This window comes from Muscardinus avellanarius, assembly GCF_963383645.1.
Source record: "Muscardinus avellanarius genome assembly, chromosome: 6".
Classification (NCBI taxonomy): Eukaryota; Metazoa; Chordata; class Mammalia; order Rodentia; family Gliridae; genus Muscardinus; species Muscardinus avellanarius.
Genome location: NC_137791.1, coordinates 46157424 through 46176601, shown reverse-complemented (window position 1 = coordinate 46176601; position 19178 = coordinate 46157424). Strand labels below are relative to the sequence as shown.

General features: G+C 33.9%; 1 protein-coding gene across 3 annotated transcripts in view; it reads right to left on the bottom strand.

The window, feature by feature from the left end:
• Positions 1 to 19178, bottom strand: part of TBCK (TBC1 domain containing kinase) — a gene marked incomplete at both ends in the record, with an annotated part of 182059 nt that overhangs the window by 118329 nt on the left and 44552 nt on the right. For all 3 annotated transcript variants that reach the window (XM_080697944.1, XM_080697945.1, XM_080697946.1), the window contains 7 exons: positions 784 to 882; positions 5839 to 5968; positions 6139 to 6188; positions 15098 to 15197; positions 16393 to 16531; positions 18095 to 18243; positions 18956 to 19017. In XM_080697944.1, coding sequence (XP_080554070.1) covers positions 784 to 882; positions 5839 to 5968; positions 6139 to 6188; positions 15098 to 15197; positions 16393 to 16531; positions 18095 to 18243; positions 18956 to 19017 — 729 coding nt within the window. The remainder of the gene's footprint in view (positions 1 to 783; positions 883 to 5838; positions 5969 to 6138; positions 6189 to 15097; positions 15198 to 16392; positions 16532 to 18094; positions 18244 to 18955; positions 19018 to 19178) is intronic.

Sequence of the window (19178 nt, the reverse complement as noted above, 5' to 3'; positions counted from 1 at the left end):
ATTAATATATTAAATGGAACAACGGGTATTCTTGTAAAGTAAATAAGCAAACTGAAAAATTTTTGTAGACTTTCGACAAGAGAATCAGGAATAAAGAAAGAAAATACTTCCAACCAATGAATGAAAAGGATTAAAAATGCTGAAAGGAACTATCTCAACAAATGGTTGAACTATTAAAAGAATACAGGATGTCAGGATAAAAAATAAATTGATAGGAAATAAAACACTCTGGCAAGGATTTGGTCCATTATCATGATTTCTATCATCACTTTTCTGTTAGCACTGCAAGCTACTCTAATAATTCTGTGACAATTCTTCTTTTGTCACTGTCAAAGATAATTTGCTGTGGAAAAAAATGTAGCTATTTCTTTTGGCAACATGGTCCAGGTGAATAGTTGTGTCAAAACCCACTAAATCATGTTAGTGATTTTAACAAGGCACAAATTGCATTAAAAGATTTCTCCAAACGTAGAACCAATTATAAATAAGTCATATTCAAAAAAGATAATAAATGACACTTATTCATTAAATAATATAATTTTAGAATTAACAATCAAGATATTTTCTGTGAGTATCTTTAAATAAAATATTAAATAGCATACATATAACAAATTTTCAAGTATACTCTCTTTGTTCTATGTGTTCCTTCTACTTAAAACTGTCAAATAGTCTAATGCTACTATTTTACCATATATTTTTCTAATAACAAAAACATATATGAGAAACACTATCATTTTTATCCTTTCTTAACACTAACTTCTAACCTTCAATCTTCTTTCTTACCTCAACTCCCAGAAGAGCAGCCCAAGTTAAACCCCTCATAAGAGGAGGAATGTCAATTCTTGCTTCTTTCCAAATTTGATTTTTTTTATATGGATAAGCCTATAATATAAAAAATTTTTAAGTTTCAAAAAGATAAAATCATATTGTATAACTTTTCTGACCACAATGCAATAAATCTAGAAAATAAAATCTAAAAGAATTTTGGAAACTATATGAATATATAATTTTTTTTTTTTTTTTTGTGGTACTGGGTGTAGAACCCAGAAGCTTTCTACCTCCAGGCTATACTCCCAGACCTATTTTCTATTTTATTTGGAAACAGGTCTCACTAAATTGCTGAAAGCCTCACTAAGTAGCTGAGGCTGGCATCGAACCTGTGTGATCCTCCTATCTTAGCCTCTCAAGCGTGGGGTTTGCAAGCGTGCGCCACCACGCCCGGCGAATATATGAAATTTTAACAACATACTTCTGAGCAATAAATCAAAGGATGAAGAAAGAACTTTTAAAATATCTCAACATGAATGAGAATGAAAACAACCTAACAATACCCATGGGATACAAGTAAAAGCAGCACAGAAAGGAAAGCTTATAGCAATCAATGATTATATACACCAAACAGAAATATCACAAAAGCAAACACAATATTCCTTGACATTACCTCAAGGAACAAGACCAAATCAAGCCACAAATCAGAAGAAATATTAAAGACTAGGGCAGAAATAAATGAAATAGAGACGAAAACAATGCAAAAGAAGAAAACTTGGTTTCCAGAAAAGATAACAATATTGACAACCTTTTAGCTAATGTTCTTTATTAAGAAAAAAAGAGAAGACCCAAATAAATAAAATCAGAAACAAAAATAGAGAATTAAAAGTGATACCATAGCAATACAAAGTATCATCCAAAACTATTGTGAACAGTTATACTCCAACAAATTTGATAACCCAGACAAAATAGACAAAATTCTGAACTCATACTCTTTCCATGGCTGAATCATGAACATATAAAAAATATGAACAGATCAATAAGAAGCAACAAGATTAAATCAATAACAAAAAGTGCCTCATAAATTTAAAGCCCAGGCCAAATGTTTGAATTCTGCCAAACATTTAAAGAAGAACTAATATTTTCAAGTTATTTTTAAAAAGCCAAGGAAAAAGAATTCTTCCAAAAACATTCTATGAATGTATTGTTTACTCAGATGGCAAAACCAAACAAGAACATAGGCCAATGTCCCTATTGATGAGACCCTCTTTAAAGATATAAAACAGAAAGGGCTGGGGGTATAGCCTGGAGGTATAATGCTCCTGGGTTCAATCCCCCCCCCCAAAAAAAAAAATTACAGTCATGTAGTGGGATTCATTATAGTGATGCAAGAATGGTTCAACATACTCAAATCAAAAAGAATAAAATAGGATACATTAAAATACCTGACTCCAAAACATGCTACAAAGCTATAATAAAATATCATGGGGCTGGGTATAAACCAGCACAGAGAACAATGAAAGAGAACAGAAAGCTCAGAAGTAAATTTAACCAATTACAGAACATGCATTGGAAAAAAGAGAATCTTCTTAATAAATGGTGCTGAAACAATTTGATATTCAGATGTAGAAAAATGAAAGTAGACCCCTTTCATTAGTTACCAAAAGCAACTCAAAATCAATTCTTAGGAGAAAACACTGTAAGGACGCTGAAATGAGAAAGCCAATTTTTTTGACAAAACGTCAAAAACTTAGGAAACAAAGTAAAAGTAAACTGGGATTACATCAAATTAAGGAGCTCCTGAAAAACAAAGTGAATAATCAGCAAAATGAAGAGATAGCCTAAAGAATGACAGAAGACATTTGCAAATGATACATTGTACAAGCGGTTGGCATTTAGAATGTATATGAAACTCCAAAAACTCAATAGTTAAAAAAAAAAAGATGAAAAAATGTCCAGTTACTTATACATTTCTCAAAAGGCACACAAATTACCAACAGGTGTGTGTGTATACACATACATATAAAAGCACATTAGTAATCAATAGTGAAATGCAAAGCAAAACCACAATGAGGTATTGCCTTATTCCAGATAAAAATGTTTATTACCAAAAGGAAAAAAAATAACAAGTGCTGTCAAGGATTGTAGAAAAGGAACACTTAAACACTGTTGGTATGAATGTAAATTACCACAGTCATTATAGAGAACAGTATGGAGGTTTCTCAAAAAATTAAAAACAGACCTATTATATTACCCCACTGGGTATGCAACCAAAGAAAACCAATAAGCCAAAGAGACATGTGCATGCCGATGTTTGCTGCAGCAATATTCACATTAGCCAAAGAAATGGAATATATCTGTGTCCATCAACTGGTGAATGGACAAAGAAAATGTGATATATACATACAACAAAATACTACTCAGGCATATAAAGGATGAAACCCTAGCTTTTATATTAACATGGATAGAAAAGAAAGACATGTTAATGGAAATAAGCCAGGCATAAAAAGACAACCATGACATGATCTCAATCATAGGTAAAATCTAAAAAACAAACACAAAAGCCTGATCTCATAGAAATTTAGAATATAATAGTGGTTACCAGAAGATTGGTACACAGTGAGGAAAATGTTGGTAAATGTATACTAAGTTACAGTAAAGATAGGAGAAATTTTAGTCTTCTACATAGAAGAGTAATTATAAACAATGATAATGTACTTTATATTTCAAAAAAAGCTAGGGTATTCAATGTTTTCACCACAAAGAAATGTTGTAATCCCAGCATTTGAAGGGCTGAGACAGGAGGATCTGGGTTCACAGACAGTCTCTGCTTCTTAGTGAGGCCCTTTGCAACTCAGTGAGATGCTGTTTTAAAATAAAGAATAGCCGGGAGTGGTGGCGCACGCTTGTAATCCCTGTGCTTGGGAGGCTGAGACAGAAGGATCGTGCAGGTTCTAAGCCAGCCTCTTAGTGAGGCTCTCAGCAACTTAATGAGACCCTGTTTCCAAATAAAATATAAAATGGGTCTGGGAGTATAGCCCGGAGGTAGAAAGCCTCTAGGTTCCACTCCTAGTACCACCAAAAATAAATAAATAAAATAAAATAAAATAAAGAATAAAAAATGGGGCCTGGGGTGTATCTCAGAGGTAGAATTCCCTCGGGTTTCATCCCTAGTATTGCAAAAAGATAAATGTTTCAGAAGATAAATAGGTACACTTTGGTGTGTCAATAACAAAATCAACAGAAATGAAAAATTCAAATCAACAGAAGAAATTCAAATGGCCAATAAATGTATGAAATATTGCTCAACATCATTAGCAATCAGAGATGCAAATCAAAACTTCACTGAGATTTCACCTAACTCCAACTAGAATGGCAATCATTAAAAACAGAAACTAAAATAAAAAGAACAAATGCTGGCAAGGATGTGGAGAAATGGGAACTGTACTACAATGTTGGTGCAATTGCAAATTAGGCAACCACTTTGGAAAACAGTATGGAGAATCCTCAGAAATATGGGAATGAACCTACCATTTGATCCAGCAATACCACTTCTGGGTATCTACCAAGAAGAATGGAAACCAAAATACCAGACTAATCCATGAATCTATGTTCATAGTGGCACAATTCACAATTGCCAAACCATGGAATCAGCCAAGATGCCATTGACAGATGAATGGATTACAAAACTATGGTATATATACACAACAAAATTTTACTCAGCCATAAAGAAAAACTCAATTACTTCATTTACAGAAAAATGGATGGAACTCAAGAACATTATGCTAAATGAGATTAGTCAGTCACAATAAGAAATTGGATGCTCTCCCTATTTTGTGAAAGCTAGGGGAAAAAATGGGTCATAGAGAAACAAAGAAGGAAAAACTATAGATGAGCACATTAATGTGACCTAACTAAAAGGAATGGGAAGGGGAAGAGGGAAATTCCTTAATGTACATGATATACATTTATAAACATATCATTCACTAAGTCAAATATGAGGAGGAAAGGGGAAGGGAATGGGAAGGGAATCAGGAAAGGGCTAAATGAGTGATGTATGCATGTATGCTTCTACCATCTGGTACCCCATTAAGATGTATGACTACAATGTACCAATAAAAAAATTAAAAAGAAAAATATCTCAGATTATCAAGTGTCTCCTTTTAGTCTGGAGAGTTTTAAGAATACCAGTGATAAACTGAAGCGTTCTGAAATACATTTTTAAGTATCAGTGGGCCTGGTGGAAAAAACTTAGCAGTAAATGAACCCTTAACTTTATCCAAAACTTGCACAATGTAATAAAAAAGAGGAGCTTATTCAACCTGTTTTTAATAATTTCTATTTTGAGTTCTGGGAAGATTATGAATAAGAATATGAATAAGAATGAAAGTATTAGCTTTATATATGTTAAATAAGATAATGGAAAAACCGAGTGACAAAGAAAGTTTTCAAAACTTGTATGTTATTATTGTAGCAAACTCTATATAATACATATGAATTTATCCTTTAAAAAATTCATAGATTTTAGGAAAGATTTCTAGAAGAGAATTTTAGGACTCAAGCTATTGATATGGTTTATGTTCTTAATATATATTTTCAAATTTATAAAGTGTTTCAGTCAATTCAGATTCACTGCAAAAAAAAAATGAGTTCTCATTTTGATGTGTCTTTGCTCATTTTGCTAATTTGATAGGCAAAAACAAAATCTAAAAATACCTTACATTAAATTTGTATATTTTCATTCCTAGTAGGAAAACAATTTGAATATACTTATTAATTTATTTATTTTATATACTTTCTTCATTTCTCTGTTTCAATATTGATGTTTTCCCTACTGATTTTTCTCTATCTCTTATTGATTTTTAAGTCTTCTCTAACATGATTTCACATATATTCTTGCATCTTGTTTTTACGTTTTACTTAACTATGAGCCTTATTTTATAATAAAAAACCAGAGAAGATGTATCACAAGAATTATTTTTTTCAAGATATCACAATTCCCTAAGAATTAAAATAATTTAAAAGTTGTATATGAGTTGTGGTTAATATTTCATAGTTTACAATCCCTACCTTTAGCAGCCTGTCAAAGAGAATAATTCTGTTCAGCTGGTACTCAGTATCTCTTTCTCTGATGATTAAAGGGAGAGTAGCAGCTGCAGACAATTCATTATTGCTGTTTGAATGAGGCAAATTAGACTGGCTATAAGAGAACAAAAACAAAAATATTTAAAAAGAGTAGAAAATTCTAATAAATTAAAATGCAATTTTTTAAATGCTGTATTTAGAAAGCACTTTTATAAAATGTACCGACTTCTTACAAATCTAATATGAACAGAAAAGTACATGTAAAATGAGAGCATATATACTTACTCGTCTTCAAGCAATGGATAAAATGCTTCTCCACCAACATCTTTTAATCTCTGTGAATTAAAAAACAAAACATATCTGTATAGCCATGTTAGGCAGCAACACTGATCTGTTTCTTAAAGGGAAATTGTGCTCAGAGTGGTGGCTGAGCATGCCTATTAATTCCAGTATTTAGGAGATTGAGACAAAACAAAGGTTTAAGAACAGCCTCAGAAACTACCAAGAGATTCTCAGAAACCTACCAAGACTCTATTTCAAAACAAAAAATTAAAAGGTCTAGGCATGTAGCTCAGACGAACAATGATCCTAGTTCAATCCCAAGGACAAACATATATTTTTGGTTCCTATATATAGAGAGAGAAAAAAAATCAAAAACAGTATAAAAAATTAGTTCTTATAAACATGCAAACAAACCATCCCTATACTGATTAAGGTCTAATTTTTAAAACTTTTTATCTCTAGGTATCATTTATAAATGTTAAGACATTTATCATAATATTTTCCAAACACAATCCAAAATTACTAACATTAGTATATAACTTAAGTGGATAAATATTTTTAAATTATATGATAAAATATTATTAAAATGAGGTACTCAGCTAAAGTGATGTGTGCATGTTTTGTTAAATATATGTTCCACACACAAAATTCAATTATATTCTTAATCACTCACATATACCAGTTCATGTGCAAGCTAAACTGAAGCAATGTTTTCTACTTTTTGAAATGCAGAACAAAAAACAAAAGTAAGAGGCGTAGATGAATGGCTAGAGGAGTAGACAGATATGATAAAGTGCTAAATATAGAATCTAGACCAGGAAATACCAAGCTTTTTCTTTATATGCTTTTATTAGTACAGTATAGTCCCACAACATAATGTAGATTTAGCTGACAATGGCATACATTCACACAGTACTTGGTTCCCATTCATCCCCATCTTCCCATTTCTTTCCTCCCAATACCAAGTTTTCAGATTGACAATGGTATATTCACATATACACACATAGTCAATGGTAGTATTTCCATTAATGAACCTCAGTCTTCCTCCTTCTCTACCCTTTCTCCCTGGCTCCACTGTGGATCTCCTCTATTATCTAAAGTCTCTCAGGTAGCTAGGCGTGCTGGTGCACTCTTGTAATCCCAGCATTCAGGAGGATGAGACCTGAGGATCACGATTCACAGACAGCCTCAGGTACTTAGGGAGGTCCTTCACAACTCAGTGAGACTCTGTTTCAAAAATAAACAGACAGCCCAGTGTGGTGGCACACGCTTGTAATCCCAGCATTTGGGAGGCTGAGACAGAAGGATCGCGGTTCGTTGCCAGCCTCAGCTACTTAGTGAGGCCCTCTGCAACTCAGTGAGACCCTGTTTCAAAATAATAAAAAATAAAAAATAGGCCTGGGGGTGTAGCTGCAAGGTAGAATGCCCCTAGGTTCCATCCATAATACTGCAAAATAAATACATAAATAAATAAATACACAAAAAAAATAGGGCTGGGAGTGTAGCTCAGAGGTAGAATGCCCCTGGGTTCCATCCCCAGTACTGAAAAATAAATAAATAAATAAAGTCTAGTATCCAAAATACTCTCTAGCGCATATTAGAAAAAAACATTATGTCCTTTCTCTTTCTGTGCTTGGTTAATCTCTCTGAACATGTTTTCCAGGTCCTTTCATCTTCTAATAAATGACATAATTTCATTCTTTATTGCCGAGTAGATTTCTACTAAATTTGTGCCTGTATATATTTCCTACAATTTTGTAATCCATTCACCTTTTGATGGATACCTAGGTTGGCTCTATAGTTTTGTTACTGTAAACTGTGCTGCTATGAACATGGGAGTGCACATATTAATGCAGCTCTCTGATTTCAACCTCTTTGGAAAAAAACCCAGTAATGGTATAGCTGGATCATACGGTGGATCCAGTCATAGTTTTCTAAGGAATTTCCACACTGATCTCCATAGCAGCTGAACTAGTTTGCACCCCCACCAACAATGTAGAATGTCTATTTCCCCACATCCTTGCCATTATTTATTGTTAATTTATTTCTTTATGCTTGCCATTCTGATTAAGGTTAGGTGGAATCTCAGTGTAGTTTTGATTTGCATCTCCCTGACTGCTAATAATGTTGAACATTTTTTCATGTATCTATTGGTCATTTGTATCACTTCTTTTGTGAAGTACCTATTCAATTCAGTTGCCCATTTACTGACTGGGTTTTTTGTTTTGTTTTTTGTTTTTTTGCCAGTACTGAGGATGGAACCCCAGGGGTATTCTATCTCTGAGCTCCACCACCAGCCCCTACTTTTTACTCTTTATTTGAAACAGGGTCTCAATGACTTGAAACGGGCCTAAGTAGCTGAGGCAGTCCATGAACCACAATCCTCCTGTCTCAGTTTCCCGAATACTGGGATTACAAGTGTGTGCCACCATGCCCAGCTTGGGTTATTTGTTTTGCTACTGTAAAGTCTTTTAAGCTCTTTGTATATTCTGAATATTAGCCCTCTATCAAAGGGTTAAGATCTTCTCCCATTCTGTAGGCTTTCTGTGTAGGTTTGTTTCTATACCTTCTATTCTGTGCCATTGGTCTATGTGCCTGTTTCTGTGCGAATATCATACTGTTTTAGTTACTATAGCTCTACAGTAAATTTAAAGTCAGGAATTGTGATGCCTCTTGCATGGTTCTTATTGCTAAGAATTGCTTTGGCTATTCTGGGTCTTCTGTTCCTCTATACGAAATTCATGACTGATTCTAGTGCAATGAAGAATGTCATTGGCATTTTGATAAGGATTGCATTGATTCTGTAGAGTACTTTTGGCAAAATTAGCTACTTGGATGATATTTATTCTGCCTATCCACAAACAAACAATCTTTCCATAATCCAAGGTGTTTGTAAATTTCTTTCTTTAGTGTTTTATAATTTTCACTGTAAAAGTCATTTACATCTTTGATTAGGTTTGTTCATAGGTTACTTTATTGGTTTTGACATTATTGTAAATAGAATGGTTTTTTGTAATTCTTTCTTCATGGATTCATGATTGGCATATAGAAAAGCCACTGATTTGTTCTTTTTGTGTGTGTGAGTCTCGGGGTGAAACCCAGGGGCATTTGACCTCTGAGCTATGCCCCCTGCCCTATTTTTTTTCTTTATTTTGAAAAAGGGTCTCACTAAGTTGTGGAGGACCTCACTAAGAAGCTGAGGCTGTCCGCGAACCATGAACCTCAGGTCTCAGCCTCCCAATTGCTGGGATTATAAGCATGTGCCACATCATGCAGCCACTGATTTCTTTAGGTTTTGTATCTTGCTACTTTGCTGAATTGATTAATCAGCTCCAGTAGTCTCTTGATAAGTTTTTGGATTTTTTAGTTATAGAATCATGTCATCTGTAAACGATAGTTTTAATTCTTTTCCTATTTGAATTTCTTTGATATCCTTCTCTTGATTTATTGCTCTGGCACGAGTATCAAGGACAATATTGAAAAGGAGTAGTGATAGTTGGCATCCTTGTCTTGTTCCTGACTTTAGAGGTAGTTCTTGCAGTTTTTTTTCCCATTTAGTATGTTGTTTGCTTTGGGTTTATTGTATAATGCCTTAATGATGTTGAGATACTTTCCTTTTATTCCAATTTTCTGCAATGGTTTTAGCGTGAATGAGTGTAGGATTTTGACAATGATTTTCAGCATATATTGATGTGATCACATAATTTATTTCTCAGTTCTATTTATATGGTGAATAACATGTATTGATTTGTATATGTTGGACCAGCCTTGCTTTTCTGAGATGAAACCAACTTGGTTGTGGTGTATAATTTTCTAGATGTGGATTATTTATTTATTTATTTATTTATTTATTTATTTATTGGTGGTACTGTTGGTGGAACCCAGAGGCTTTCTACCTCCAGGCTATAATCCCAGGCCTATTTTTTAATATTTGGAAACAGGGTCTCACTAAGTTGCTAAGAACCTAAGTAGCTGAGGCTGGCTTTGAACCTGTGCGATCCTCCTGACTCAGCCTCCCAAGTGCGGGGATTACACGCATGCACCACCACTCCCAGCGATGTGGGTTTAAATGTGCATATCTAGTATTTTGCTTATATTTTGCATCTACATTCATCAATGATATTGATCTAATTTTCTATTCATGAGATATCTTTATTTTGGTATTAATGTGATACTAGCCTCATAGAAGGAGTTTGGAAGAATCCCATCTCTTTTAATTTCTCAGAACATGTTGTGGAATACTGGGCTTAGTTTTTCTCTAAAAGTTTTGTAGAATTCAGCTGGAAACCTGTCTGGGCCTGGGCTTTTCCTTGATGGCAGAATTTTTATTGTTACTTCGATTTCTTTGCTTGCTATTGGTTGGTTTGGGTTTTCTGTCCTCTTGGTTCGATTTAGGTAGGTTATATGTACTTAGAAATCTATCAGTTTCTTCCATTTTTTTCCAGTATATTGGGATTACAAGCATGCACCACCACGCTTGGCTCTGCTCCTTTTATTAATAAGAAGTGTCCTGCTTTATCTCCTCTGATGTGTTTTGGCTTAAAGTCTGTTTTATTAGATATCAGCATTGCTACAACTACTAGTTTTCAGTCTCCATTGACATGGTATCTTTTTTCATCCTTTCACTTTTAGCCTATAAATATCTTTGGCTGTAAGGTGAGTTTCTTGAAAGCAATATATATTTGGATTATGTCTTTTAGTTATCATTGCCAATCTATGTCTTTTAATTTGTGAGTTAACCCTTTGATATTCAGTGTTATTAAATAGGACTTTTGTTTCCTATAATTTTATGTTCTATACTGTGTTTGATGTAGTGTTATTTCTTCTTTGCTTAGTTGCTTTTTTCTTCTTTATGATTTAAGTATTTTCTCTAATGCTAGTTTGGTAGTTAATTTTTTAAGATTCTGCTTATCTTGGATCATTTTTATTTCTCCATGAATTTTGAATAATTTTTTTAGATACAGCAGTCTTGGTTAAAAGTTATTTTCTTCCAAGATATGGATTACTTCATACCACTCCTCTTGGCATTCATGACTTGGGTTATGAAGTCTGGAGTGATTTTTTATGGTTTTGCCCCTGAATGGCACCTGTTCTTTTGTTCTCACTGCTTTTTAATATTCTTTCCCTAGGCTCTATGTTAGTTAGAGTATTACCTGGCATGAGGAAATTCTTCTTTCATCTTGTCTTAATGTTGTTCTGTAAGCCTCCTGTATGTGGATATTCAAGTCTTTTTCCATGTTTGAAAAAGTCTCTGAAATTATTTCTCTGAAGAAATTACTGATACCCTCGGTCTATGCCTCTATCCTTTCTTCAATTCCTTGTATCCATAAGTTAGGATGTTTCATATTGTCCCATAATTGTTGGATGTTTAGGTTCTGTTGCTGTAATATCTTCTGTATATTATTGACTGTGCTTTCAGTTTTCAATAAACTGTCTTCTAAAAGTGTTATTGTGCTTTCCATTGCTGTCTTAATTTATTAACACCTTCATTTCATTCAAGGTCTCTTTCTGATTCTTTCTTAAGCTCTCAATTTCCTCTTTCATTTCCTGTGCATTTATTGTGAGGCTTTCCATCATATTGAAGATAAGGATTCAAAATTCTCCTTCTTGCATTTCTTGTAGATCAGTATCAGTATTGGTAATCTCCACTGTTGTTGAATTTTAGGAAAGTATTGTTTCTTCACTCTTCCTTGTTCTTATATTTTCAGAGTTCTTAGGTTTGTGTTGTCTTATTATCTTCTTCCTCTTTGTGTATGAGTCGTTGATAGGTACAGCTCCAGATCACTGCTCAAAGGGATGGTTCTAGCTACCACTCACACTTTGATATATACCCTGAAGACTATGTCAATTATCACTCCATTGCTATTCTACCTGTAGATTCTACCTGAGTTTTTCTGGGGTTCCTTCTCCATGCTGCTATGGTTGAGGGGTTTCAATTCTTAAAGTCAGGTATTGACTTTAAGAATTGACTCTAAGTGGCATTGAGGGGTTTCAATTCTTAAAGTCAGGTATTTTGTCTGTCACCACCTTTATAGGAAGTGGGCTCAAAGGCATGATTAGAACAGTTTGTGAACTATGCATTTTTAAACCTCAACATGCAGGTTGCTGTGTGTTTCCTTCTACTGACTATGGTTAGTTTATTTTAGTGTTTGATAGTCCTTTGCTGTGGATCACCTCTCTGGTCCAATCTTAGCTGTAGGAATTTACTTTGCTGTGGATCACCTCTCTGGTCCAATCTTAGCTGTAGGAATTTAGAGGTGTCAGAGGTTTATACAAGGAGAAGTAGTATTGTTTTCAAGGGTGAGGGTTGGGTGAGGAGGGAGGAGCTGGAGTGATGGGAACAGAATAGGGTAAAATCGAGGATATGATTGAGCTGAATGAGAGTTTAAGTAAGGTTAAGTATCTGATACAGTTGAGAGATAGTGAATATATAGTAGGATTCTTATAGCCAGTGTAAAGTTAGGTATAGTGATATGAAATAGACCGAATATAAGACAAAGTAATACAAAAAGAAAAAATGCTTAAAAAAAAAGGATAGAAGAAGGACACTTATAAATAAAAGAAATGGGGAAGGGAACAAACAAGCGCATAGAAAATAACAAAAAGAACCAACCAAATAAACAACAGCAACAATAGCAAATCAAAAAACAAACAAGAAAATACAACAACAAAAAAAAAAAACAAGTCTGAAAATATGCAAGAACAGAGCCAACTTGGGCTCTGTAGTCCTCCTGGGTCTGCACAGTATTTTTAGCCATTTAATGTCTACTCACTATATTAGGTTCTCGAGCATGTTCCAAGATCTCTCATTTGCTCAGTAACCTATAATAGTAATGTCAGTTTGCAGCACCACTTTTGGGTCTCCTGCAATGTTTGGGACCCTGTGCTGGTGTCTCTCTGTCAGAGTAGGTATAGGGGCTCTGCGCTTGGGTCTCAAGGTGTCAGGTGTCACTATAAATGGGTTCCATGTAAGCCTGAGGGTCTGTGCTTTCCAGGCCTGTGCCTGTGCCTTCATACACAGAGTGGTGGCGGGTGCAGTGTAGTCTCAGAGTGACCCCCAGTGACCCTGTGTGGTTACTGTGCCCTGGACACTACAGGCCTTTCCAGTGTCTGTGTAGGTTATGACCTGAACTCCTCCGGGTTAAACTGCCAAATCTCTGAGCACCAGGGTCCCTGCAGCTGCTCTAGGCCTTCTTCTGCTGAGAAGTATAGTTAACTTACTGTTCCGTGGGATTCCAGGTCTGGGGAGGGCACTGTGCGCTGCTGAAGGTGGAGGTGTCTAGCTGGGCACATGGATTATTGAATTTTTTCTTGTTCCTAAAGCGAGGTGCTGATCTCTTAAGATGCTTAAGTTCTGCCACCACTTACTTCCTCTCATGTCTTTGGCTTCCTTGCTGGAGACTTTTTGACACCATGGAAACAGCAGATTGGGTTTAGGCAGGTGGACCAAGATGGCATGGGCCTCCACAGAGGTGGTGTTCACTGGGATAGGTGCATGTATGGGCTCTTTGCTATCTTCTCCTTTGATGCAGTTCTTTTTTGTGTGTTTTTGTTCTAATGTATCTTCGCTGCTTTGTTTTTCTTGTCAAGGAGCTGCCTTCTTGGTAGTTGATTTTTTTTACAGCAACTGAGATGTGCTGCATCCCACAGTCACCATTTTCTCCCTCTCTTCCCCCATAGCTAGTTTTTTTTTTTAATCCAGTGCCATAAAATAAGTATTTTCAGCTTTGTGGGCCATGTGATCTATGTTGAAACCACTTAACTCTAACAATGCAGCAAAAACAGCAATAAATAATAAGTATGACTTGATTTGGCCCAAAGAGCCTATCAACGCCTAATCTAGGTAGCAGTGCACTCACTGAAAATTCTTTGCAACTTTTCACCATTTGAAATGTGCATAATAAAAGTCAAAAAATAATACACCTACATAAATATAATCTATTTATAGGAACAACAATAAGAAAACTGGTAATAAAATGAAATAAAATAAGACAAACAAATGTTTAAGAAAAAACACTTCAATAATAGGTACTAAGACAAGGGATTGCTTCTCATGAATGAAATATGATATTTGATATTATCCTCACAACTACTTAAACACAAATTTGAGGTCGACTACAGACTAAATAGAATAAAAAAATTCTTTAAATATCTCAGAAAAATTTAGAGAGGCATGAAAATATTTATAACCTTGATACAATTTTATATGCTTAAACATGTATCAAATATTTTATTATAAAGGAAAACACCTAATTCTATTCAGTGAATCAAATACTATTAAAAGATACCATCAATACATTTAGCATTACATGAATATTAGCTGATATTATTTTAAATTATTTATTGTCAATGATTTTGATATTTCATGTAATATAATTTTTCTACTTTCTTTGATTTTTAAAAAACAACACAACAACTAGGGCTGGGGGTGTAGCTCAGCAGTAGAGTAACCATAGTTTAATTCCCACTACCACCAAAAGAAAAAAAAGACCATCAAAAAAGTTAAGAAAAAGTAATAAAAGATATTTTCATATCAGATAGCCAACAAAGACAATATCTAGAATACATGTTTAGAAATCTTCAAGTCAATAAAAGAAATCACTCAAATACTGACAAAATATATAAACTAATAATTTATAGAATAAACAAACAGCAAGAAATATAGACTCAAAACTGCCTATAATCAAGGGATTAGGATTAGTATTACAGCAAAATTCCATTTTTTAACATGAGATTAACAAACAGTGTATGTTTAAAGTGATAACACTATTACCAAGAAATAAGAACATTTAACTAATGAAGGTGAAAAACTAAAAAAATCGGATAATATGTATTAAAGCTGAAGTTGCACAGATTCTACTTTCTACAATCCCTCTCTTGGGCAAATGTAAGGCTACACATGCCTATTTAAGGTTTTAATTTTTACAAATCTGAAGTAAATTTAGCAAACTATCATTCTTACATTTCTTAGCTGACACAAAGACAATGTCACAGTGGTATCATCTAAAAGCGAGCTTCTATCTCGACCTTGTCCAAAGCTTTCACCATCTTCAAAGAGAAAACTGAAAGATATTTTTAAAAACAATTATTATAAGGAGCATGCAACACCATCTATTGTTATTTTTATAAAATAAAAACTTTAAAGTCATAATCTCTTCAGGAAGTAAATTTTAGATTAGCTAGCTTTAAAAATATAATGGTTCATATTTCTCCAAAGAAATTATAGCTTTAGATATCTCTTGAGTTAGTATCAATTGATGACCAAATTATCAATGTATTCATGCATAAAAATTTTCAGGAATACAAGGGTATCATTTAATCTAAAAATTTTTAAGTGAAAAAAAGAATAATTAAGCCAAACATAAGAAGGAGGGAAAGGAAGGAATGAAGTGAAAAGTGAGGAAGGGCTAAATGAGTAATATGTACATTTATGCCTCTAACCTACCATCTTGTACCCCACTAAGATGTATGACTACAATGCACCAAAAAAAAAATTTTAAAAACTGCTGGGCGTGGTGGCGCACACTTGTAATCCCCGCGCTTGGGAGGCAGAGACAGGAGGATCGTGCTGGTTGGGAGCCAGCCTCGCTGGCTTAAAAGACCCTGTTCCCACATAAAAAATTTAAAAAATAGGCCTGGGAGTGTATCCAGTGGGAATGTAGCCCGGAGGTAGAAGGGCTTCCAGGAACCCCAGTACCACCAAAAAATAAATAAATAAATTTAAATAAAAATTAAAAAAATAAACAGATGATGTCAGAAGTAACCTACAGTGGTCAAATTTGAAATTTAAAATAAAAAATTTAAGCATTAGTAGATGCTCCAAAAATTCATGTTCATATTTTTAGAATAAAAATGTTATAAAAATAACCACTTTGGGCCTTAGGGGAATAGAGTTATTTAACTTCTAGTCTAATTCAAAACATGGTATTTTACAAACTTTTTCAACTGTAAGTACAGTGAGTAAGGTCATTCGGTTTATTTATATTAATAAATATATTTAAAAATAATAGTTCATTAATATTGGTCACTATACAATATTACATAACACTAACTTTACTAATTACTTCAAATAGATTATAAAAAATTATTTATTAAAATATAATATTCATTTTAAAACAATATATTGGTGAAAATTTGGAGTTAGAAACTGTGGCCTAAGTGTTGACTTCCCATTGCTTTTATAATCATCTAGTTGGAATTAATATTTTTTTAAATGTTCTGTTTTTTTCATTCCCAAGGAAAATTTTTTTTCCTTACTTCGGTAGTGTGCAGATAGGTGGTTTGGATCGAATGATTTCCTTATTAATAAGCTCTTTCTCCAAGTCACCGCCAGCCAAACACCAAAGGTAATAAACTTCTTCAATAGATCTTTCTGCCAGATAATCGCTGTTCATATCTATTAAAAGTGAACAAAAGAATCAGCAATTACAATTCCTGTTTTATTGAAAATCAATAGGCAACAATAGCTAATATTTTGAAAAAACTAAAAAAATCTTAAGAACAGATGTTTGGTTTCTGGTTCTGTATGTATATAAGAAGCTCAGAGGTTGCCACTTCACCTAACAATAAGTAAAAACCTAAACAAATTGAAAAAAAAATCAACAATTCTCTTATATCTTTAAGACAGTAAGTACAAAGGCCAAACTACTACCCCCAAGATTGGAGAGGGAGACAATAGAGGAGTTGCCACTTCCTGGACCAACGACTCATTGGCAGAAAATGCCTCAGGAAGCAGTGCTAAGGTAATAAAAACCTAAACTATAACTGGTGAATTGGTGGAAGCTCAGTGTGGCTAAGTTTGATAATTAAAACTTCCAGAAGGACCCAATCATAGATGGATCTCCACACTTCTGTTTTACCAGTAGCAGTTTGACCAATTTCTCATAATAATATTGGAGAATAATGCCCTTCTGCTTCTGGCAGTGGGAGGAGACAATGTGATCATATGTGAGTACTCTGTTCTTAACAAGGCCTGCTCTCAGGGAAAGCTAAATTTATCAGAGCCTTACTGACTCAGGTTAGGGAAATATACAACTCCAGCAAGCTCCAGAGTTCTCTGTGGTGGTATGGCCTAAGGGAAAAAATTCTTTTATAGTTCTATAGTTAGGTCTCAATAATTTAGTAGCCTATGCCTCTGGACCGTGACCCTTGCAAGTATTGCCTGCCATTAAGTAGAATAGGAAGGCAAGAATGGGCAGGGATTGTGTATCCCTTCTCACACATGGAGGTGCACCAGAACTGTGAAATTCTGATGCGTCATTTTTTTTTTTTTTTTTTTAACAATCTGAATGGTCCTGGTTGAAATATTTTACTAAAAGTGGCTTAAACTAAAGGCAGGTCAGGGGCTCAAGCGTGCCAAAATTCTAGACCCATTTTGTACATTGAAAATAAAAGGTAACTGCTGTTGACATCTTTTTTGCCAAAAAAGGAATTTTTTCCTAAGAGAAACTCTCCTTCCACATAGGTGTTAGTCAACTTTACTTTACAAGCCTAGTTACTACAACAAGAAAAACTAGAAAAATGAAAATCTAAAATAGTTACTCCTTATAGTGGAGCGACAGATAGAATTTTTGCCCTCTGTAGTGAAAAAGGAGTAAGAGTAGAAAAAAAATCACTAATGCAAAATAGAAAGCAGATAAATTCAAAACTGAAACTAAGATAAAGAGACTTCCTTTAAAAATAAGGATTATAAGCCGGGCGTGGTGGCACATGCTTGCAATCCCCATGCTTGGGAGGAACAGACAGGAGGACTGCGCAGGTTCAAAGCCAGCCGTGCTGGCTCAAGAGACTGTGTTTCCAAATAAAAAGTATAAAAATAGGTCTGGGAGTGTAACCCAGAGGTAGAAGGCCTTCCAGGAACCCCAGTACCACCAAAATAAATAAATAAATAAATAAATAAATAAATAAATAAATAAATAAATAAGGATTATATTATGGTCCATGTTTCATTTGTTATTACCATTACACAGCTGACTGATATCCTCAGGCAGAGTTAAATCAGCACATCTCAAAGAAGATGAAAACAGACTGGCAGGCTTGACAAAGGGGGTATATAAAGGTGACACTTCACTGAATACTTTGTCCTTCATTAATTCATCTGGGGTTGGCCTAAAGAAATAGCATTTAAAATATAGAGCACAAATAAAAATCATAAAAATATTCCTAGAAAAAGACATACTCAAAGGAATAATTAAATCTTATTGACCTCATTAGCAAAGAAAATAACAAAGCTCTCCTTAGAAAAGCCTTATATAACAACCAAATAAATGTAAATATTGAATTTTTAGACTTTTGTTGTACTTTCTGCACTTCATGGTTGATTTATTCTGACTAGCATGCACCTACTTTAATGAATATCTTAATAAAGTATGTAAATTAATACCTTTTAGATTTGTTTCCTACTTTTTTAGTTTCGTGTGGCATTATTAACCCCAAACTAAAATATATGCTCTTAATAATATTTTTCTGTACCTAATATATCTTTATAGGATTATTTCTCTAAGGGAAATTAGAATAATTATTTTTAAACATTATGCATTTAAGGAGTTTATGAATAGCTGTATTCATATGAAATCTTCAGATTAAAATAAAATAATACAACTCCTAGGAAATTATTTTAGGTTATCAGCAACTGTTAGCTTACCTCAACATTTACCCAAGCTTATTGCTATAATACAAAATATCAGTAAACTTTTGTTCCCCTTTCTTTGATATTATCATTGGGTCTAAGAATACCAACATTCTACAGTTTAGCTAATTTTCTACTTGGTGACTAAGAGATGAATAAGTAATATCTTATATGCAAAAGATCTCAGTCAACCTCTTAGACGGGTGGAAAGTAAGGCACTTCTTCAAAAGATCTATCACATTTTCAGGAAGGTCCTGGAAAAAAAGAGAAAAAGAAAGTAATTGTTTAAAAGGATCCATTTTAAAGACATACTTAACGTTTGTTTTATTAAAGGCTTTAATTTTTTTAATGTTTTTGTTTGGACCTTATACAAACATATTAATTTGTCACTTTGTGAAAAAGTACCTTAAGAGAA